This window comes from Trachurus trachurus (assembly GCF_905171665.1).
Source record: "Trachurus trachurus genome assembly, chromosome: 16".
Lineage (NCBI taxonomy): Eukaryota > Metazoa > Chordata > Actinopteri > Carangiformes > Carangidae > Trachurus > Trachurus trachurus.
In genome coordinates this window covers 7,708,687-7,732,895 of record NC_139902.1, presented here as the reverse complement: position 1 = coordinate 7,732,895, position 24,209 = coordinate 7,708,687, and the positions used below count along the sequence as shown (strand labels likewise).

Sequence of the window (24,209 nt, the reverse complement as noted above, 5' to 3'; positions counted from 1 at the left end):
ATTTCCATCTGCCAGTAAACTTAAGGAACTAAAATATTTGTTTAGTTCATTTTTAAAACAGATTATTGACGGGGATTTATTTTTCCATTTACAACAGTGTATATGGTATTTGCCCAAAAGTAATAGCTACTATATTTAACAAATTTGACATTTTTGAGGGGGCATCATCTTTGAAAAAAAGGATGTGTTCTTTATTAAAGGGTGTGACATTTTCTATTTCATTTTTTAACTAATCAAACACATTTTTCCAAAATTGTGTGACTACTGGAGTAGAAAAGATGTTCAATAGTTTCTGAGAGAAAGCACATGGCTCCAACTCAAAACCAAATCTCTTTTTCAGTGTTTCTGCAGCTGGATAATAATTATTATCAATCTTGAATTGTAATTCTTTTGCTTTTGGAGAGACTGGCCATTTCATATATTTGACATGTTTCTTTGAGTTTTTCTCACTTATTTTAATGTTTGTAGCTTTTCATCTAATGTGTAATGTATTCAATGGTCGGGGCTGAAGCGTGCTGTCATTCCCCCGGTGGCCGCGGGGGGCAGGGGGGCGCTGCAGCCCCCGGTGCTGCGCTACTCTTCTTCGACAGTTTTACACGACGTGTTTCCGCTTTCAACTTCAGCATGCGTCAAGCGAAGTGAACAAAAACACATATTGCATTTTGTATGTTGTTGTTTTAGGAGAAGAGTAAAGTCACGGATAAACAGGTTTCCATGGCCGCGGAGGGATGTTCTTATTGATTAAGTGCCATTGCTGGGAACTTGTGAGGTGCAACTCAAACTGACAGCTCATTTGTAGCTGGAGTTAGCCGAGTAAGCTAACTCACAGCCAGGGACTTCCACCAAAACAACTACGGTTTTAGCGCGTTTTGAAAAGCGGTAAGTGAAATTAATTAAAGCGTTGCAGCGTTTTAAATCTGAAGTACACTGCAAAACCAGCAAAGTGTCTCACCGCTGAATTTGAAGGAGTAACGACAAACTTGAGAAGCACAAGTGAAAACAGCGCCACTTCCAGTCGGTTTAGATCCATCTCTGAAGGACGGAACCAGTTGATATGGTTACCGTGTTAATACCACAGGGTAAATGCATAGGTAATCTGAGGTGGGCTGAAATTAAGAACCATTTTTAATTGGAATAGTAAAGCAATTATTGAAATTATAGATCAGAAACAGTTTTAGTAACAAAGTGTTTTTGTTTTTGACCCATGTTGGTCAGACTCGATTTGTCTGACAGCTCAGAGCAGCTCACTCCACACTGACATCTGTCTGGTTCTTGAAGATTAATCCTGGATGGGAGGAAGTAATGTTGGTATCACCTGGCTTGACTTTCAGAAAGAGTTAGGCACAGTGAAGTACTCTCAGAGTTGAAGTGTACAGTGTTTGGACAAACTGTTTAACATCGTTTACAATATCTTCTACTACTCTGTTGTTGAAATGGTTCATACATCAGAACCTATGGATAAAATATGTGCGCTGCTATTTCTGACCTCATGTTTATCATAATAATTGTGTAAAAACAGTACCTGGTTGACAATTAAAGTAATTTTATAATATTACCATTTTCTCTAAAAAAAATTTAAAAAAAGCTCAACCATACAACCCAAAGAGTTGAGTCTCACCATTTCTCTGTTACTAGCTGTTGTATCCAAAATACACAAAAGTGCCTTAATAAGTAACTTAAACCAAAAGCCAAATTGACCTAATGTTGATTATGTATTAATCAAGTAATTATGCCCTATGCAGCAAGCCTTTAGGTCTGTATCACAGTATGTGTTGCATTACTGCATTGTTATTGTTGGACCGAGTACAGATTTGAACAAAGATCATACTTACCTCAGGATGTTTGATTGTAACAACATGCCATACATCTATACCTGGATTGTGAATAACCCTGTTCTTGTGATGCGACTGCTCCCTCAACAGACACCATGGCCAATCTAGAGCAGTGGGTCAGCGACCGTCTCCATGACATCCTCGGGTTGAGTGACAGATATGTGTCACAGTTTATGATTGGTACTGCACGGAAAGCACTGAGTGCACAAGACTTTGTTGCTCGACTCGAGCAGACGGGCACAATCGACATCAACCAGAGTGTAACTGCCTTCGCAGAAGAGCTCTTTGACAAGGTATAGTCATAAAACCGTTTGTTCTTTTTTATATCAGCATATCTCCCTGAAATTGAAATGCTTCGAGTTGCAAGTTTTGGCTGGAACGAAACCTCTAACAACATCTCTGTGTTGCAGATTCCTCGGAAGCAGGTTGTTGAGAAAGCAGCCCGAGCAATTGAAAGGGAGGCCATCGAAATGGACAGGAAGAATCGGACGTACACGTTACTGGAGGACAGCGACAGTGACGGAGACGCTGTCATGGAGAAACAGAAAGGGAAAAAGAAAAGCAAGGACAAGGACAAAGGAAACAAGAGGAAGCACATCCGACAGAAGAAAGAAAGCGACTCGTCTAGTGAGGATGAAGCACCAAAACGGTAATTCACACATTTTTCTCTTGATTTCATTATGCATATTTGCAATATACGATTGCATATGCAAGTTTGTAGTGTTGATTGTGGAGCAGGATATGATATTTTGGATAACAGAGCTGAATTATTATCTAAATTATTCAGGTTTCTCCATCTGTTCATACACATATTTGTGGTTTCATTTACTTCTTTCTCCTGTTTGTGCTGGGTGGGTAGTCAAAGGTTTATATTGAAAACAATGAGATGTCAACTAGTTGAAAAAGTATTTTTTTGATTTTGTGAAGAAGCAGCAGTTTAATGCCTATGTGATCTCTTTTAATATCAGCGGTAATTCAGGTCGGTCAGTAAAGAATGACGAGGAGGAAGAGGAAGAGTGGGAGAAAGAAGAGCGGGAGCGGTTGCAGGACATCGAAGAGAGAGACGCGTTTGCCGAGCGAGTGCGGCAGAAAGACAAAGACAAGACCCGCAACATAGGGGAGAGGACTGACAAAAAGGTGGGAAACCAAACAATTACAACACAACTCATGCACCCCCTCCCCCCAAAAAGATAAACCTCTTCATCTCTCAGGTTAACAATCAAACATTTTGTTTTGTTCTTTTCAGGCTTACGAGGAAGCTCAGAAAAGGCTGAAGATGGCTGAGGAGGGTCAGAACAATATGGTAGGTGCTCTGAGCTGGGAGACAAGTATCTGTCTGTGTTTTTCTCATGGGAACCAGAATTAATTGCTCTATGGAATAAAATAAAGTAAGAATCAATTGTTAGAATTCACTGCTTAATAAAGTCTCTGATCCTCCATCCATCTCTCTCCATCTCCAGTTGCCAGAGTTGCGGAAACGCTCTCGTCGGGACTATCTAAAGAAGAGAGAGGCAGAGAAGCTGGAGGACCTGGAGGCAGAGATCATAGACGACGAGTACCTTTTCTCTACGGACGAGCTCACTGAGAGGGAGAGAAAGGAGTTGGAATACAAACGCACACTTCGGGACCTGGCTAAAGATTACAAAAAGGCTGGAGCCAGGGAGCAGGAGGAGAGGAAGAACAGATACTACATGCCAGAGGAGAAGAGGAGCAAGGTAGGAACAAGAGATGCTACATGCTGACACGACATGCATGAACCATCACTTACTAGATGGTGCAGAGTTTAAATTCTTAGTTCTTTCCTCATCCATCCCTCTCTCCACCCCTGCTGACCAGGAGGTGCCCCAGAAGGACCTGGAGCTGGAGGAAACTCCCATGGAGCTGGGAGGAGAGCAAGGCCGCTGGGAGGAGGAGAGGTTGAAGACGGCCTCCCTCAGCTTCGGGGCCAAGAGGGAGCGAGAGCAAGGGTTGAGGCACGAACAGGAGAAGTACCAGCTGATCCTGGAGGAGGATGAGATGATCGACTTTGTCAGCACCGCCATGACCATGAAGGGAACTCGGACAGAAAAGGTGCGCTTCACTCGCTTCTTCCTAATCTGTCATTATACTGTATTTTGTGTCTCAAGGTTACTTTTGCTTTTCCAGATGTGAGAACACTTTGACTAGTGTTGATCCACAGTTTTTTTACTCTGCACTCACACAGTATTTATCTTTGAGACATTAAGAAAGACACACAAAGGTTTTCTGGTGATGAGGAGCTGTATGTAAAACTGTGGCCAAAGCTGCAGTCAAATTCAAAACACTGCAGCATATTGTAATTGAACAAAATTAACCGGTTAAAGGGATATTTCAACATTTTGGTTAAATGGGAGAAGGTTCGTTACCTTTAATTGTTGGTGCAAGCTATTTTTAGAACGGTGGAGCAGAGCCACGAGCTGCTCAGAGCTACGCTACAGAGGCTAATGGGATTTCTTGGTTTCCCTCATCAAACTCATCAAATATACACTCCAACAACTCCAAAACACTCTCGTGAAGAAGTTGTGACCTGCACATTGACCACGCTATGTTCCCGTCAAGGGCCATTTTTCAGCAAGCGGTCTCTTGTCGGCACGACACCGGCTCTGCATTTGCCTGGAAAACAACTCTGTCTTGTAACATTCCGTTATTATCTCATAGCGTGGTGAATGTTATGTTTTTGAGAGTCATAGTGAGGTGTTTTGATTTTTGTAACATCAGACATAATCCACACTGCTTGTACAGTAGCTGCAGCTCAGTGGTAACTGGCAACCCAGAGGCCAAAATGCCACTGACTCTGTGATTGGGAGAGAGCGGTGGAAAGAGTTTGAATTTATTAAGGCTAGCCCCTTGAGATGTAGCATCTCATTTTCAAGCTGGGTGGCGCAACAGGCAAAAACACAAAATAAAAACATAAGCATGATTTGTGAGCTGCAAATAAAAATTAAAAATGTGATTATTCTGGCTGTACTATTGTTGTCAGTTAGATCGGTATTTCAGATTAACATGATTCCCAAGTCTCTGGTGACATATTGAGTGATTTTATGATTACTAGTTGCCATACAATTATGACGTATAGCTCCTTTAAGTATGAAGTTGGTTCAGAGGGGAAGCCTTGTTCTCTAGTTTTTTTTTTGTTTTTTTTATGTCCATCATGGAAAACGTCTGTATGTTCCTCTGTCCTGTTGATGTGTCCCAGAGCAAGACAAAAAACACTTCCCAGTTACTATAATCTACATAAACTGAAACAATCTCTTCTCCAACCCTGTGGTGTTCAGGATCAGGAGGCTCCGTCTCTGTCACAGGCGGAGCAGAAGAAACAGTCCATGCAGGAGGTCCGACGCAGCCTCCCCATCTTCCCCTACAGAGAAGACCTGCTGGCTGCCATCCAGCAGCACCAGATCCTGGTCATTGAAGGAGAGACAGGCTCCGGAAAAACCACCCAGATCCCACAATACCTCCTGGAAGACGTGAGTGCAGAGTCTGAACACGGCATCGAACACCCACATACTGCGCTGAGAAAACATTCAGCCCATCTACAGCTCACTAATTAACACATTCTATCTTTGCTGCTGTGAGTCGCACTAAAACGTAGCCATGTAGACCCTGTTAGACCACAAATTGTTGCTCTTACACAAACATGAGACAACTTTAAATTGAGGCTCTCCCAGAGGAAATAGACTAACTTATTGAAACTGACGTTCCTCTGTCAGGGATACTCCAAAGGAGGCATGAAGATCGGATGCACGCAGCCTCGCAGAGTGGCAGCCATGTCCGTGGCATCCAGAGTGGCACAGGAAATGAGCGTCAAGCTGGGGAACGAGGTGAGCTCCACACATCGTCACATCGGCCCCGTGTTTCACTTTGTTTTTTAAAACTCTGGTTTTATATCTGTAGAGAATATCTCAATGAATTCTGTTTTATACTATAATCATTATACTATTCATAACACAATTGTACGTACTGATATAAAACATCTTTTGTAGCTTTAAAAAAAAAAAAATCCTAACCATATAAAATGGTTAAAAATGAATGGCAAACTCTCTAATCAGCTTTTTATTATTGTCATTGTTTGATCCAGGTGGGATACAGCATTCGTTTCGAGGACTGCACATCAGAGAGAACGGTGCTCAAGTACATGACAGACGGCATGCTGCTCCGAGAGTTTCTCACCGAGCCCGACCTGGCCAGCTACAGGTGAGGCGGCGGGCCGCTTAGCAGATGCAGAAGATTTAAAAGCAAAATTTCTGTCAGATCTGTGTGTTACAACATCTTATTGATCCAGAAGGGGCGTCAATCATTTATCAGGAGTCTGCAGCATTTTACACATATTTCTAAGTGAAATATTTTCAGGATATGATAAAAAGTATAAATAATAATAAAAAAGTCTGTTACTACCTGACTCTTCGGTTGACACAGCAACAACAATAACGATGCTGTCGCCTCTGGGTTTTTTTTAATGTTTTCACTTGAGCATTAATCAACATGAATTCTTTTTTTTTTTTTACAACTGTTTTCTGCATATTTTCTACTTTGATTTTGTATGGAGTTTCTTTCACTCACCAGGTAATACTTTCCTCCCATTGGTCGACTTCTCAGCCACCGCTCCAGTCCTCAGCTTTCCCTTCACTCTCTGCTTCTCTCTCCGTCCAGTGTGGTCATCATCGATGAGGCTCACGAGCGAACGCTCCACACAGACATCCTGTTTGGTCTGATCAAGGACATCGCCAGGTTCAGACCAGACCTCAAAGTGCTGGTCGCCAGCGCCACTCTGGACACCGAGCGCTTCTCCTGCTTTTTCGACGACGCTCCCGTCTTCAGGATCCCTGGCAGGAGGTTCCCAGTCGACATCTTCTACACTAAAGTAGGAACTTGGGTGTTGTTTGAATAATTTAGGACTTTTTTCTTTTTTTTTTAAGATAAAATGATTAATGGAAAAAGAAAGGCAGAATCAGAGAAAGCCTTTCCCTGTGTACTTAAAAAAACAAGACATAATCCTCAAACAAATTCTATTTTCTCACTCATTTAAGGACAATTTTTATTACTATGAAAATGATTGACCTCTAATTAAATGTCCTGAGGTGAATCACTCAAAGTTCATAGGATTGTGACATTGAACAAAGGGTTACTGTGGTTACTGGGGCTCACTAGGCCTCCATTAAACAGGTGAACATAAGACAGAAGAATAATAATTACCAAAAACTAGCATGTTAATTTTGTTTGCGAGAGTTCAAAAGTGTAAAAGTTTGTGTGTGTGTTGCCCAGGCTCCAGAGGCAGACTACCTGGAAGCGTGTGTGGTGTCGGTGCTGCAGATCCACGTCACTCAGCCTCCTGGAGACGTCCTCGTCTTCCTCACTGGACAGGTATCACATGTCTTTGTCATGTTCTGTTCTATAAGTCTTTCAAAGTGCAGTTGACGTCCTTCCTCTATGCATTTTAGATGGAACAATTTCAATGTGTATTTATACACCCCACATTTTCTTATCCAGTGTGTTGTAGACAGATACTTCTGCCTTTTAACCTGATTCATTCAGTGGTTTTAACACAGTGTTGTCGACTCTAATGGTGCCTTACTGTCCAGTCAGTGAGTGACCTGTCCATCTATTGGACTTGTTTACAGCTCTTGGTGCTTCTTTAAGAAGTCATGAGGAACACAAGTGATCAATAATCAGCATCTTTGGCCATGTGTTTATTGTAATGCAATGTGTGTTCTCTCACTCTCCCACTGGTCTGATTAGCAAATTAACGTATCCTCCATCAGCATTATGGTGCAAAATTCTACCTGTATTGCATGACTGATAAGCAATGTAACTTCATTTAATTTCATAAGTCTTTATTTCGAACATATTGAAAAAAGATAAAGAAAGGGGGGAAAAAAGTCATATAAAATAAGTAACACATTATAGTGTCCTAACGAACAAGTCCCATATTTAAGTGAATAAACAAAGAATGCTCGAAAAGGAGCAGGAGGAAGTCCAGCGAACTTCTTCATTAGTTATTATTGATTATTGTTTTCATTTATCAACCGACAAGTGGAGCCACATCAGTTTAGAGGTGCTCTACTGCCACCAAGTGGACTGGAGTCGCTACACTGGTTCTTTGGCTCTCGGTCTCATGGCTCGGCACTGAGACGTGTAGCTCGTGTGTTCTGTGCCTCAGTGTCAGACGTTTCACTGCTGCTCAGTCCCAGTGACTCAGAGTGGACACAAACACTGCTCCAGGAACAGTGGGAAGAAAATAGAGATAAAGCAACGCGCATACATCAACATACAAAGTCTGTTTACAGAGTGGCTCACATTACACAAACAGCACAGGGGTGTGTTCAGGGTTAAGGAGTGCCGAAATAAATATTGAGTGAGTTTTGTAATTCCCTTACTTCATATACATGCAAAGGTTTATTTCCTTGCTGTGGAAGTGAAACGGTGTGGAAATGTGTGAAAGCACCCACAAGTGGTTAGTTAACTCTTTGACTGCCAGCCATTCTCACAGCTGCTTCCTCCAGCTTGCCAGGCATTTTCCAGCTTTTTGACTGATTTTCATAGACCCACCATATATTATGTACTCTTATTACATACACATTCAACCCATCAAAGGAAAGATGAGGGTCTCTACTTTCCAGCAAAAAACAGTTTGCTTCTATCTTGTTCCAGTCTTTTGAAATTGGCGGTTGAATATAGGTTACTTTAGCCCAAAATGCCATTTTGGCACCAAAATATTGAGAAAAAGAGGTTTTTGTGTCGGCCGTCATTTTCAGGTGAACCAGTACAATTGGCTCCATTATATTTTGCTTTAGTGACGCCTCAGCATCTGTACAGTTGTTCTCTTGGTAACAACAACAAAATCAACACTGACAAATGACTTTTGATGACAAAAGACAAAACATTTAGCTACTGACACACACTACTGCAGCCTCTTTTCCTTCTTTTCTTTTTCTTGAGTAACAACTTTTTCTTTCCTTTTTTATTGTGCGTGTGTGTGTGTGTGCTTGCGTGTGTGTGTGTGTGTTCGGATCAGTTCGACAGGTTTTTGTAGCCGAAACACAGCGCTTTAGATCAGATCCAGCTTCCTCTGGTCAGCAGGCAGCGGTCTCACTCACTCTCTCTGTCTCACACACACATCTACACACACACAGCCTACAGCTCTGGCTGACGTGCCCCCTGAACTCACAACCACAGACAGTCTCTGTACGCTCACAACAGACACTCCCACCACCTTTAGCTCTCTTCACGTTCACGTCCACTCCTCAGACAAACTAGTCGCGGGATTTTCAAGCTGCTATCTGTGTGATTTCTCGCAAAATCTGGCGACTTTCCAAACGCTAACGACTAACGACGAGCAATCAACGGGGTTGTTGTTACTAACATTTGTGCTTTGTATCACGGAGCTGCACGGAGCTTCAACGAGCTGCCGAGCCGCCATGAGCCCCGCCGCCGCCCCCTAAGCTCTCACCGGCGGCCAGAGTGTCACGGAGCGGCGCCGCTGCAGTCAGACACCCGCCCCGCTCCGTGAGGGGGGATAAATACGCTATATTTTTTATATCTCTCAATCCAAATGTGTTTTTCTGCACTTTATTTTGATGATACAAGTCTGATCTTCACATGAGGAGTAGGGCAAGACATTCAGCATGGCGTTGCAATTAAAAAAACGCTAAGACAAGTTATCTCGTCTTTGGCAGACTACGCTTGGATTCCCTAAGACGAGATAACTCGTCTTTGGCAGTGAAAGAGTTAAGGATATTTCACACGGGGTCTTTCTCATCATGTGCCCTCGTGTGCTGTCTGACTCTTAAGCCTCTCTGTCCGTGTGCGTCTGGCAGGAGGAAATCGAAGCGTGTTGCGAGCTGCTCCAGGAGAGATGCAGGCGGCTGGGGTCTAAGATCGCCGAGCTGCTGGTCCTCCCCATCTACGCCAACCTGCCGTCCGACATGCAGGCCAAGATCTTCAACCCCACCCCGCCAGGAGCCCGTAAGGTGAGGCCACGTCCTGCTTCTGCACAGGGAAACTTTTATTGTCTTCTACTACAGTTGCTCTGGATGTAGTGGGTCAGTGGAGGATTAATATTTCCACCTGGCAGACAGTAAATAGTTGATAGACTGTGATAAGTTCATTCCTTAGAGGGATAAATGAAGACAGTGGACGTGCTCGCCGCTCTCTGTCTCAGCTGTGTGTGAGGAGCCTGCTCACATTAACCCAGATTGAATGTCCACACTGTTATTCACCAACAGAAGCTGCTGCAGTACAATCAGAGTTGATAAAGCCTTAGTGGTTATATAATAGGAAGAGTTTTTCACATGAATATTTATTCACAGAACATACAACAAACCATGCTTAGGAAGTTCATTCATGCATCATTTAGTCCAGTTTCTCCTTTTCAGCTTCATTTCATTTACATGTGTTCACTTTTAGTTTTATAAGCCTGGATTGGAAATCATTTCTTCACTAAATGTATCTTCCTTCTTAGCTGAGATATTCTGTTAAATTTTGGAAACTCTCCATCCCAGTCTACACGCACCTAGCTGTTAAGCTAGCCTCTTTAAATCTCTGGCCCTATTGCATTGGTTTGAAATTTGTTACCATGTGCTACCCACTGTCAAATATCTTCCTGAATCTTCTAGTTTTAAAATTATGTTTTAAATGTGTGATCTGATATTCAGTCCATGTCCTTTTTTAATTTCCTGGGCATTTTTTTTTTCTTTTTTCTTTTTTGGAGTTAATCTTTGTCCAGCTTTGTTTGAGCAGCGATATGCTCACTTCTACCTTGTGCCGCTGTTTGTTCTCCTCCCATTCAAGGTGGTGGTTGCTACCAATATAGCAGAAACCTCCCTCACCATAGACGGCATCATCTACGTCATCGACCCAGGTTTCTGCAAGCAGAAGAGTTACAACGCCCGCACTGGCATGGAGTCGCTCATTGTCACGCCCTGCTCACGGGTAACTGCTCACTGCCTTCGTTTAATGTTTTACAGGCAGTAAGTCAACGCTGAAGAGAAGTGATGAGTAATATTAAGCAGGAGTGTAGTGAATGCACATGTTTTCAAAACGCCACAACTCAGGTCCGGGCTACAAGCTCTGATACTGTCCTCACCCTATGCTGCTTGTCCTGAAAGTTCCTCTTGCTGTTTCTGCCTGTAATAAATATACAAAATTAACAGCAGAGCCCTGATCAGTTCAGACCAATCCACTTAATATCTTTACACCAGAGAAACACATCCACATGATGTATTAGTGAGATGATCCACTTAACTGCTAATGATCATTTAACCGTCTTATTTCTCACCCAATAGTGTATTATAACTGACAATGAAAGCAGCCCTAGCCAATCCCAGAGCAGCAAATCTATGTGATTAGAGCTGCTACATAAAGAGCAGTCAGTGTTTTTTCAGCGAGCCGTCGATGCAGCATATGTTATTGTTTAACTAAGTGGGTGTAATTCTGTTTTTGTTTCCAAACGCTTCACCGGCTCTCGATGTGTGTTCCTCTTCTCGCCCTCAGGCCTCAGCCAACCAGAGAGCAGGTCGCGCAGGCAGAGTGGCCGCTGGGAAATGTTTCAGGCTCTACACGGCCTGGGCCTTCAAACACGAGATGGAGGAGTCGACGGTGCCTGAGATTCAGAGGACCAACCTGGGCAACGTGGTGCTGCTGCTGAAGAGTCTGGGTGAGGGAGTCGTGTCCCGTGCTTACTCTTTAAGTTGAAGCACAACAGCAGTTGTTGTTGTTACTGTGCAATAAGCTCCTCTCTGTCGCTCACAGGCATCAACGACCTCATTCACTTTGACTTCATGGACCCGCCTCCCCACGAGACGCTGGTCCTGGCGCTGGAGCAGCTCTACGCTCTGGGAGCTCTCAACCACATGGGGGAGCTCACCAAGGTACGAACCTCAAGCCTGCATTCACCTCAACTTCTAGTCGGACCTCATCCATATACTATATTTATAAAAACATGACAAGTGACAGCAAAGTGAAAAAGCTCAGCGTCATCTCCTGAATCTGAAGCTTCCTTTGGCCTGTGCAGGGAGGATTGGATGGAGTGACGGGGAAACTGTCACTGTCAGCTGTCAGCAGCCCCAGACAGACGGACAGATGGGAAAGTTTTTCTCAGACACTTCACAAGCTTTATGTTCGACAAACAATATGTTGAATTCGTAAACAGTCATATGTTGATCATAAACACTGAGCTCCATATACTGTATACTCACCCTCGTTTATTATTATTATGGAATTATGACGTGACCTAATCCCCCCCCCAAAAAAAAAATTCTCCCTTGTCCAAGGTGGGAAATCGAAATGACCGAAAAAAAAAAATGGTTTGAGAACCACTGCTTTACTGTATTCACTTGTTTGTTTTGAGATATAGGTTCAATTTGTGTTTGCACACTACGGCAGGTTTGTTTGTGAATTATAGGACATTTGCAAAACAGGTTTTGTTTGTTTGTGAAGGTTTGGCAGGAAATGGAGCAGAGAGAATTGTTGTTATTTTTAACTCTTCCTTTTAAACATTGAGTCAAAATTTAACATATGAGCTGATGAAACAGGAGTGTAGAGCTGAAGAAAAATTCTTCACCCAGTGGATTGAAAGTTTAAATGACAAAAGTCTTTAAAAAGCTTGATAACTTCCAAAGAGTACCTTAATACTAGACTCTTTTTGTACTCCACTATTGCCTTCTTTTCTGCTTTGGTAATGTTGAAGAAACAATTTTAATGGTTCAATCCCTGATCATTGTTTGTTGCTTTCCTGATGTTTTGCACTATGGATTCTTTTTTAACTGGTTTCATACTTCTTGTAAAGCTCCTTGTTATGAAAAGTAATTCTTAAAGTATTATTATTATTATTGTATGACTTTATAGAGTGCATGTTAGGATGCAAGTTATTTTCCAGTTTCAACCCACAGATTTAGTAATTCTGTCCCACAAATCTGTGGCGCTGCCATTTTGTCACAAATGCACAATAAGTAATGGATAAACTGTTCATACTCCAGCCCAAGAGACAGGTGAAACTTCCTTTACATTCCTAAATGGTGGTAACTTGCTTTGTTGTTGTACCTGTGTAATCAGTGTTCATCATCACTGTGTGTGTGCGTGTGTGTGTGTGCTTCACATGCTGCACATACCTCAAGCTGCAAAGGAGAGTTCACTCTGCTGTCGACAGCTCAGGGCTTTAATGACCATCACTGTCTCGTCAATCAGTGGTTGTCAATGAGGATGTTTGGTCGACTGTGTGACCGGTATCTATTGACAGGTTGTAGTTCAGTATTGATTTTTGATTGGTAGATAAAATACATCTCCATCACACACCATTGTTCAGAGGACGACTTGTGTGTTCAGGACACGGGTTGTTTATTAATGTCAGTAAATAAATAAAAGTTTGCTCTTGTGTTTCAGATGGGACGCAGGATGGCTGAGTTACCTGTGGACCCCATGCTGAGTAAGATGATCCTGGCCTCTGAGCAGTAAGTCTCCACTCACATACACACATATTCACATAAACCTCCACTCTATGTCCATTTAAGAAAATACTGTAGGAAGCTGTAGGAAACTGAGGTTAAGGGTCATGGACCTTGTAACGCCGCATTATGTAATAATGACGCATTATGTAATAATGTAATAAATCTTCACGTCATTATGTAATAACGCCGCATTTTGTAATAATCTGCCGCATTTTGTAATAAAAATCTTGAACGCAATATGTAATAAACTTTGCCGCATTTTGTAATAAGTTGTTACATTTTACATCACTTATTACATATTGCGGGTGTTACACTTTTTTATGAAAAAAATGTAATAATTTGGTGCATTATGTAATAAACCACCAAAATGGATGTCTTAATTAGAAAAAAAAGACATTAGGACCATCAGAATAACATTGACTTTAAGCATACCAGCATGCATGAATCATATGAATTAATTTCTAGTAAGACGGTCAAATCTAACTATCTATCTATCTATCCCACTGACCAGCACCCAGGGTGCTCAACCTGGGTGCTCCCTGAGGGGCACGCCACCAGATGCGCTTTTCTCCGTGCCGCTCGGCAGGCGCCTCGGCCCCTCAGATGTGTGTGTGTGTGGGTATGTGTATCATGTGTAGCCCGTATGTGTGTGTCGCCTGTGTGAATGTGTGTGTTAAATCTCGCTCGCGCTCTGTTAAGATGAATAAACAAATCGCTGCAGAGCACGAGCCTGGCACAGAGGTGCGCGCTCTGGCGCATCTGTTAAAGGAAACTGGCTCCGCTCCGCGGCTATTTCGCGTCCGACGTCTTATGTTAAGCACATGTTTTTATTGATATTGTAGCGTCCGACCCAACGTAACTATACAACAGCATAACACAAACTTTATCAGACAGCTCTCACTTCTTCCTCTGCTCCACCTCACTCACTCACTCACCTACACATGCACACATGAGGACCCCCAAACTGGGATCATCCCTATGTTCCCCGGGTCCTATGTTCCCCGCTTTGTATGGAACCGGGGAACATAGGACCCTTTTTTTAAAAAAAGGTCCTATGTTCCCCACTGTTCACCCAAAGACCCGGGAAACATAGGACCCTTTTTTAAATAAAGGGTCCTATGTTCCCCACCGTTGCCGGTTGACGGACGCGGAGAATCTCTCTCTCTCTCTCTCTCTCTCTCTCTCTCTCTCTCTCTCTCTCTCTCTCTCTCTCTCTCTCTCTCTCTCTCTCTCTCTCTCTCTCTCTCTCTCATACTTTTTACTGGACTCAATCGGTCAGCATCTCTGTTAAAATGAATAAACACAAATCGCCGCAGAGCGCGAGCCTGGCACAGAGGTGCGCGCTCTGGCGCAACTGGCACAATCGGCACAGAAATGAAATTGGCTCCGCTCCGCAGTAGCGTCCCAACCGACGTAACTACAACATAACACAAACTTATCTGACAGCTCTCACTTCTTCTGCTCCTCCCCACTCACACACCTACAGGCACACACAGACAGACAGGACTCTGTCTTCCTCACCCTCAACCCAGCCCATTATAAAATGCGTTATATTATTATTTTATTATTATATTTTTCTACTTGTGGAGAAGACAGTGTTGAGTTCTCTTTCTGCCTTATGGACAGTGCCATGGATGTATTTGCCACAGAGTGAACTACTGATATCTTTTGTCTAGTGCTGAACTGTGACCAAGTCACGCTGTCCGCTGTCTCGGTGCTGAAATGAATGACAGCGCGTCACTGAGAGAGAGAGAGAGACGGAGATCGCGGCGGATGCATCTTTATCCACAGGATGCGCTGCGCTCTGACTCTTTCTTTTCTTTCTTCCTACCAGCTCTCCTGTTCGTCTACACATTTGTTTTTCAGTTTATGACTCCTGCCCTCCCTGCAGATTAACAGCTGATTTGAGAACCTAATGCATATGATTTACTATTGCACATTTCCTTTTGCTGCTATAATAAACATTTTATCAGGATTTATTGTGATACAAATATGATGGAAACTGGTAACAAACGTGCAGTAAAATGACAGAAAGAAGTGGCAGGAAAGAAGTTTTGCTCAAGACAAAGTTTCTTCATCTTAAAGAATGAAAATGTCAATTTGTTAGGCTTTCAAATCACCAAATGATTTGCTTGGAATAATTTCGTTTGTTGTAATGGTTGTGAGCATAGACAACGGACATCTTGGCTGAGCCAAATGTCATTTTACGTGTAGGTGGAGCTGAACAGGCAGACGCACAGAGGCATGCGTAAAACACACATTTTAACTACTTCGTGCTGTTGCTTTTTTTGTTTGTTTGTTTGTTTTTTCTTTACCTTTCGTTTCCTTTGGATCTTTGTGCATATTATAAAGCTGTCCTGGTCCCTGTTTGTAAGCCTTTTTTATCCGGAGGAAATTCCCCAAAGTTGCAACAACTTGTAGTGATCCACTGGGTTTTGCCTATAGTCTGTTGGAGCTATGGGCTCGTTGATTTGCAGCTTTGCTCCCCAGGTTTTTTTCATGATCAATTATCCTTGGCGTTTGCGCACGGGGATGTGCGGACCTGTAATGAATGAATGAATGAATGTTTTGTTTTTTTTGCCGTAAGTTGTGTGCGTAATGCGCACAGGTGCATTAATGGGACCGTGGCAGTCGGCGTTTGGACGGCTGGTGTGGGGGCGATTCCAAAGCATCATAGTGGATTATTTATGGTGTGTTGTTACCCTGTAAAGGCCCGTCTGGACGCAGCACGGCCGGGTCCGTCTGCAGCCAAGCGGGACGAGGGAGAGGATTGGCGTGGTCACCTCGGCGTCTCTCTCCCTCACTCGCCCTCACCACGCGCCAACACACACACACACACACACACACACCTGCACACGGGGGGGAGACTTTGTGTTTATTTAAGCTTCCACTGACTGTATCACATCTGTACGCATGTCTTAAAACGTGCGTGTGTGTCAACCAGCAACAGCGGGGAACATAGGACCCTTATTTAAAAAGAAGGTCCTATGTTCCCCCCAGCTCGCCCCAGCTGCGGCTCCGGGGGCGGTGATCCCAGCCGCCCCTGCCGCTGCTGGAGCAGAGCTGGACCCGGCCTGGAGCTCCAGTCGGACCGTGGTCCATGTCATCCCTCCACAGACGAACATGACCCGGGCGTATTATTGTCGGTGGGCAAGGGGGGAGGGAGAGACGCGGAGCGGTTACCATCCCCGTGGGACCCGCTGTCGGAGGAGACCGCTCTGCTCAGCGGGGAGGAGGAGCAGCGTGTATTATTGTTAATGTTTTTTTCTAATTAAGACATCCATTTTGGTGGTTTATTACATAATGCACCAAATTATTACATTTTTTTCATAAAAAAGTGTAACACCCGCAATATGTAATAAGTGATGCAAAATGTAACAACTTATTACAAAATGCGGCAAAGTTTATTACATATTGCGTTCAAGATTTTTATTACAAAATGCGGCAGATTATTACAAAATGCGGCGTTATTACATAATGACGTGAAGATTTATTACATTATTACATAATGCGTCATTATTACATAATGCGGCGTTACAGACCTTACTCCAGCAGTTAGCTTGAGCAACAACAGGAAATACATGGTAAGAGACCTGCAAGGTTTGGTGGAATACTTGTATTGCAGGGTTATGGAAAATGTCATATGATAGGAAGACTTCAGACAAGTGAGAGGAAAATGTAATTGGGATAAATAACAACACAGGACCTTGATAAGACACTGGTTTAATCTATGTTGCAAAAGTGAACAATTCCTCAAGCAGGGGAAGGCAGATATTGTTTCTCTAGCAGAGACAGTGATCTGCTGGGATGAAGGAAAAGTAGGAGTAAACCAAAGCTGCGTGAATATTTAATGAAACAAGTCAATAATAATGGTTTTCCTAATGAAACGGGTCAGTTTTGGAAGAAGCATGTAAGTGTGTGTGTAAGCCAAGAAGTAGAAGATACAAATTATTTTCCTTCACCTTTGTCAGTAAAAGAAGTGAGTGATAGGATGGGGATGCTTCACATTGTCTGAAAATGCTAAAAAAAAAGAAAAAGGGTTTTAAAACCAGCCATAAATGTATGGGAGTTGAAATGGGGAGATATGTTGTTGCTTTCTGTTTCACTGTTTCATTTCATCTTCTCTTTGCCTCTCACCAGGTACAAGTGTTCAGAGGAAGTGTTGACAATAGCAGCCATGTTGTCGGTCAACAACTCCATTTTCTACCGGCCCAAAGACAAGGTGGTGCACGCCGACAACGCCAGGATGAACTTCGTGGTGCCGGGAGGAGACCACCTGGTGCTGCTCAACGTCTACACGCAGGTACAAACAGCTGGATAACAGCGTTCAAAAACACCTGTAGCTCTGTGATCCGCTGCACAAAACCCTGTCGGTATGAAGCTGATATCAACCAGGGGTGTTGATTTCCCTCTGGGTCATGGTAAACAGGCTTTGCTCTGTTATTAACTGTGCCAGTGTGCATTATATGTGTCAAACCCTTTTGCATAAAAAATGGGAAGCCACCAAACTTTGAGGTTTTCTGTAACCTGTTATGCAAATATTTCCTGTATGCACAGTGAAACAGGTGTAAGAGCAGGAGTTCATAACATGAAGCTTATTGCCCCAATTCTTTGATGGATTGGTTACTTGAAAAATATTGAATAAGCGATTACAAACAAAGCTGTATCAGCTTTGTTACAGGCTGAGTAAGTACACCATCTGTGATCATCAACCCAAAGCTGTTTTCCCCTTGTTTTTGTAGTTGTACAGTGAAAATGTCAGCATGTGTTCATTTGATGGGCAACAGTTTTGCATGCAGGCATAAACAAAATGTTTGGTTAAATGAAAAATGTAAATCTGAAGATGCTGAAAAGATATTCCACAAAAGTCGAACTGACTTTGGATGAATCTCTGCAGAAAATTAGAAAGAGGAGAAACTAAGAAAATGCAGAATTTGGGTACAAAAGGGTGTTTTCCTCTACTTTCCTCTCCTGTTATTGGTTTTCCAAATCCTCAGATTCATCACTCTACGTCTTATAGAATTCAACCCCCGCCCCGAATTTAGGAATCACTGATTTACAGCTATAGACTGGATTTTCCAATTCCCACTTTGTATCCAGGTTCTGTGCTAGTTGCATCTACAATGTGTTTCTCCCTCAGTGGGTGGAGAGCGGCTTCTCCACACAGTGGTGCTATGAGAACTTCATCCAGTTTCGCTCCATGAGAAGAGCCCGGGACGTCAGGGACCAGCTGGAGGGACTGATGGAGCGCATTGAGGTGGAGGTGGTCAGCTCCGATGGGGACAATACGCCCATTCGCAAGGTTAGTGCTACTAGAGGGAACTCTCAATGTGGTCACACAAGATCACAGAATGATGCATCACAGATGAACCAGAAAAGTCAGTAAAAGAAATAAAAGAAGAATTCCTCCTAAATAAAGCTCAATAAAGATCTCATTTCACACCACTGTAGTGACTAGTGAGCCATTGTTTGGACAAACTCGCAGGTTTGTTTCAGATTCGCTGTAACTGTCAAAGTGAGGCAACGCTGGGCGTCCTGGCAACCACAGCAACAGCGAGATGGAGAAATAAAAGCACTGAAATGCTAAATCTCTTACATAGAGAACTGTAAAGATGAGGTTAAAAAGAGAACTGTACTTGAATTTGGTATTTGCTTCTTTGAACCATGAACTCAACTCCAGGCTAAACGCCGGTTCAAGGTAAATAACTCAAGACGAATGATTAGTGTGTGAAACTTGAAACAAGTCTAATAATACGCTGAACGCCTTCAGGTGGAAACTTGTTTAATTTAGCTTCGACAAGCTGCTGTCAACATGGCACACTGTGTCCTTTGTTTTTTTGGGAAGTCCGTCTTTTAAAGGTCTTTAAAGGTCATCTTTTTAAAGGTCTGATTCTACACTAGAGAGGGTTCATTGGTCTGAAAATTTAAAATATCTACAAAAATTTTAAAGAGCTGTAAATTAATCACTGAACAGAGGCTGTAATAATCTCTGTCTCCCATCAGCGCCGATGTGTGCAGTCAACACACACCTAAACCACCTGAGATAAGCGTGGGCGTTGTTTTGATAACTGGGTTACACCTTTTTAATCTTTTATATAACTTTCCTTGACGTATCCCTGGGTCCTCGGCTCGAGTCTGGTCGGATACTTGCACATCTGGGCCGGCAGCTGTCAGAACTGGTCCAGATGTGGGAGTAGTGTCTCACCGTCATGCTGCATTTGGGCCAGACTCAGGCCAGGTGTGGGCTGTACAGGTGTATACGGTACTGAGCCATAAGAAAAGTAGTGTACGGGACGGATATATCACACTATTGATTCACTTAGTAATCAAACTATTTACACTTAATATCATTTAAGCATCTTAAAAGCAGAGGTGTTGTCACTTATATTTCTGTTTCATGCTCTATAAAGTTGCAATACAGTAAAATAAATAAAACTAATACTAAAACTAATGAATATTCTTAGAAAGCCTGCATATAACAATGAAATGTGTTTAAATAAGTTTTGTTCTGTTCTGTTTTGTTGTGACAGCATAGATCAAATTTAATTTTAATTATTTGCTTTGTTAAATAATCTCTAGGGACAGATTACAGTATATGAGATTATTCTTCTTTCTGCACATTTTCATTTGAGATTTTATGTTAATTGTTTGGTTCGGTCGATGAATGAAATAAACTTAAAATACATGAATAAATAAAAAGTGGCTTTAGAGGCCTGTCTAAGGCAGGTAGCATCTGTTGTTTTTTTTTCCAACTTTCACTTCCGCATAACAGAAAGCCTTAATTTTAGTAAACAGTCGACTCCCTGCACCCAGCTCTGATCTGAACTGGGCTGGAACAACAATACAAACGCTGACATCTCTGTGTTTACTGTAACCATGAACACTAACATGGACATAAACCAACCAAATTAGTCGTTAGAACACATTCAGGATTTTTTCAGACGAAATGACGGAAAAGTGCATATTTTTAGTTGATCCACCACATGGCTGGTGTGCGAAAGATATTATCAGTCGAGCGACACACTGAAGCTTTTGTGAACACACCCAGCACAGCGGCACCCGGAGCCACTCTCACAGAGATATTTCAGACTGGTCTGTGGTGTTGGTCCACTCCTAGTGTTGTTCAAATGTCTGGGAGCTATTAGCACTGTGTCAGAAGTTAACACAATAATAATGAATCTCTGTTTACCACCCAGATGGAGCTGTCATGTCATTATCTGAGAATGTTATTTTGTATGCCAAATGCAGTCAGGCCTTCTGTACTCTGTTTTTGGTCAGTGTAAAATAAACTTACATTCCTAAAGCAAAACAACAAATTAAAAATGTGCAATCAAATTGTGATTAATCATGATAAACTAAGGCACTCATGCAATTAGTTACAATTAAATATTTAAATTAAAGGCCTACTTGTAGCACATTTTACTTTTATCAAAAATTGTAAATGTTGTATTGAGTTGGAAATATTTCACTCAAAATGTTTCTGACTGTGGAAGGCTGTTCTCTGTTGAACACTCGGCTCTCTGCCTACGCCTCACATGAATACATGTTTTTTTAACCTTTGCTGGCTGGTATTCGTTTGCATGACGCAGTACTGAACATGTGAAGCATCAGGGAAAACCAGCAGAGCAGAGTTTAGACCATCATTCTAGTTCATGACAGAGAGGTGTCAGGATCAGTCTCAGACTCAGCCCAGTTCTCGATAGCGATTGTTTAAATTCACACATTCATAACACTTACACAAGGCAGTGCGTCGCAGTGTCGGGTTTAAACAGGAACAGCCCAGAGTGAAAAGAAGAAGCCAAACTGTCAGTTTTATGATCGTCAGCTGGATGCGTTGAGTTGAAATTGGTTCAGGATCAGATATTGAGCAGCTGGAGTTGTGTTTGTATCAGTGACTGTGAAGATGATGATCATTTTTTAGGCTCAGGAAGAGAAATGGAGCTAATTTGCATTCATTTTATTGATGAAGCTTTCATTTTTTCCATGAAAACATGTCACAAAAACACAGCCAAATACAGTTGTGCTCAAAAGTTTACATACCCTGGAAGATTTTGTAACTGTGTACCATTCTTTAAGGAAAACATTAGTGATCAGGCAAAACAGATTTCTCTTATTTTTAATGGGATTCAAATTAAACTGTTGAGACATCCCAAAATAACACAATCATTTAAAAAAGAAAGAAAGAAAAGATCATCAGAGAGTCTGACCGGCTTGGTATCAACAGAACCCCTCAATTTCCACTTTTATGAGGGCTTGAACACTGCTGATTGGCTTTCTGAAGTCTTTGGATATCTTTTTCTATCCTTTTTCTGTTGTATAAAGTTGAACAACCTTCTCTCTCAGGACTTTAGACAGTTATTTTGCTTTCCCCATGGCTCAGAATCCAGTGCAGCAATGGATGAAATGTGCAGGTGTTTGTCAAGAGCCCAGAATCTCATTGACTTTTTATACACAGACACTAATTACAAGCAATCAAGTTACAGGCGTGGACAGTTCCCCTGAGTAGCCATTTAAACCTGCCTGTGTCAATGTGTTTATTGTCAGGGTAAAACTTAGAGGGTATGTAAACTTTCGATCAGGGCCATTTTGGTGGTTGCATTTATCATTAGGATTCAAAAAGATCAAACACAGTTGTGTGATAATAAATGGCTTCGCCCAGCCACTAACTCTGCGTTAAAAAAGTTTTGTTACATTATCAATTATATTTTCTGAAATGTAGCCAGTATTTCACAAATCCTGCCAGGGTTTGTAAACTTTGGAGCACAACTGTATATTCACCCCATCACCTGTGACCTCTGCAGAGATCACAATTTACAATGTGATGTTTGTTATGTACATTCCCCATCTTCCTTTTTTTGTTTTGTCTACTGTGGTCACATTGATTAGATGTCTACCCTGCATGGTGATGCATCAGGTGTTTATAAACCCCTATGTCTCTGTGTCCTGCCCAGGCGGTGACTGCAGGATATTTCTACCACACGGCGCGACTGAGCAAAGGCGGCTACAAGACGGTGAAGCACCAGCAGACGGTCTACGTCCACCCCAACAGCTCCCTGTTCGAGGAGCAGCCCCGCTGGCTCATCTACCACGAGCTGGTCTTCACCACCAAGGAGTTCATGAGACAGGTGGGCCTGCTCAGACTGCCGTGTCATTAGACTCTGGTGTATCTGCAGCGTCAGGAGGAGGCAGCCGGAGTCTAGTTTATCAGAGGCTCGTTCATCATCTGGAAGAAAATCATTAAACACACACCTCCCATTGTGTCCAGTGTGAAGGCTTTAGCAGTGTAACTGTGTGTGGGCATGAGACAGCACATTAATGAGGAAGTGTGACGCAGATTCCTGTACAATATTTAACCGTATTCCTTCCCGTATGGGTGTCACATTGTGTTTTCCGTCTTCCCCGTCCATGCAGGTGATTGAGATCGACAGCGGCTGGCTGCTGGAAGTCGCTCCTCACTACTACAAAAGCAAAGAGCTGGAGGACAGCAGCAGCAAGAAGATGCCCCGCAAGCAGGGCAAAACCAAAGAGGAGCTGGGTTGACGAGAAGACCAGAGGCTCATGGGACAGAGACAAAAAGAAAAACTGCAGGGGCACACTCCCTCCCTTTCTCTCTCAGGCAGGGTGGAAGCAGAAGAAATGACTTTGAACACGTGGAATTTGTATCGGAATAAAGTGGGAAAGTGTGGAGATGTATTTGTGTGTGTGGCACCAGTTGAGTACATAAACAGCTTCATGTTTGTGGACTGAACATTATCGTGCCGTAGCATGATACGGCATTTTTCGACAGTGCTGCGTTCAGCGTAACGTAAACGTGGACCAAAATGTGTCTGCAGAGCCACAGGCACATGGAGCTCAGTGCTGGACCCAGAGGGAAGTGGGTCACAGACCTGCTCATTTGTTTAATCATAAACCAGCTGCGTCATCGGGGCCACAACACACACACACACACACACACACTGCAGGCCACTCAGATCTGTTTCCTGCAGCAGCACAAACTCAGCTTTTTTTTTTCAGCTCATCAATAAATGTGACACTTGGTTTGTTCTTCAGTGTTTGTCTACTCGCCCTAAATGAATGGGCTTTGTCGAACTCAGCGTTTGTAAAAGTAGCACACCGCTAATGTGTAAACTTTACTACTGAGACGCCTCCGCCGGGCTGAAGTGACTAATATCCAAATGATGAGTTCGACTCACGTGTGACCTCCTTAATCTTGTTTATTTTCATTTTTTCTAGAGCAATAAAATTTTACAACCACATGTTTTCAACCTGACTAACTTGCTGAAGAGAAGCAGTGTATCATTTTCTTAAGTGCAGCTCAACACTCACTCACTCACCACTTTGGTATTTGCCAATTTCAATATTAAGTTTAGGCCATTCTCCTGGGTTTAATCTCACCAGGAACTTCACCTTCCACCAAGTTATATATAGACGTCCTATTTGAATGGCTTTATGAGCTTATTCTCGTGCTGATTGTGTCGCACTATACTACAAAGGATTTGAGTGTGAGTTTGGAAATATTTTACAAAATCACTCCTGATGTAGCATTTTAACACACCTTTGTAGTAGTAGTTAATTTTCAACCTCCAAAAGCCAACACCAAACAAGTTCTTCTCTTTCATAACCATAGTGATTTGGAAGTCTCTTCAGGGGCCCTCGCAGAGCAACATGTTTTTGCTAGATAAAGAGTGACGCATCACTCTGTTTCAGGAAGCACTGTTTGACAAGGCAAACATAACTGCTCTGTGTGGGTTTTTTTTATTTTTTAACATGCTGTTGGTGTTCAATGTGAATTATTTAAATCAGTGCCGGGCTCCACATACTGTAGATCGGACCGATAACAGGTGGAGTTTATTCTTACTTATTGAAAGAAATCCAGATGTAGGACTGAGCACAGTGAAGACCGGTTTAACTGCATGGT

At 42.6% G+C, this 24,209-nt stretch overlaps 1 protein-coding gene across 1 annotated transcript; it reads left to right on the top strand.

Moving 5' to 3' along the window:
- Positions 1-608: 608 nt before the first annotated feature.
- Positions 609-23,525, top strand: dhx16 (DEAH (Asp-Glu-Ala-His) box polypeptide 16). Its single transcript, XM_083989149.1, has 21 exons — positions 609-879; positions 1,923-2,125; positions 2,243-2,481; positions 2,801-2,969; positions 3,079-3,135; positions 3,293-3,547; positions 3,669-3,902; positions 5,126-5,317; positions 5,561-5,671; positions 5,929-6,044; positions 6,501-6,711; positions 7,113-7,211; positions 9,665-9,817; positions 10,638-10,778; positions 11,340-11,502; positions 11,598-11,716; positions 13,227-13,294; positions 17,432-17,594; positions 18,432-18,593; positions 22,243-22,416; positions 22,703-23,525. Exons 2-21 carry the CDS (start codon positions 1,928-1,930, stop codon positions 22,829-22,831), a joined length of 3,153 nt encoding a protein of 1,050 aa, XP_083845275.1. The 5' UTR covers positions 609-879; positions 1,923-1,927; the 3' UTR covers positions 22,832-23,525.
- Positions 23,526-24,209: the final 684 nt, after the last annotated feature.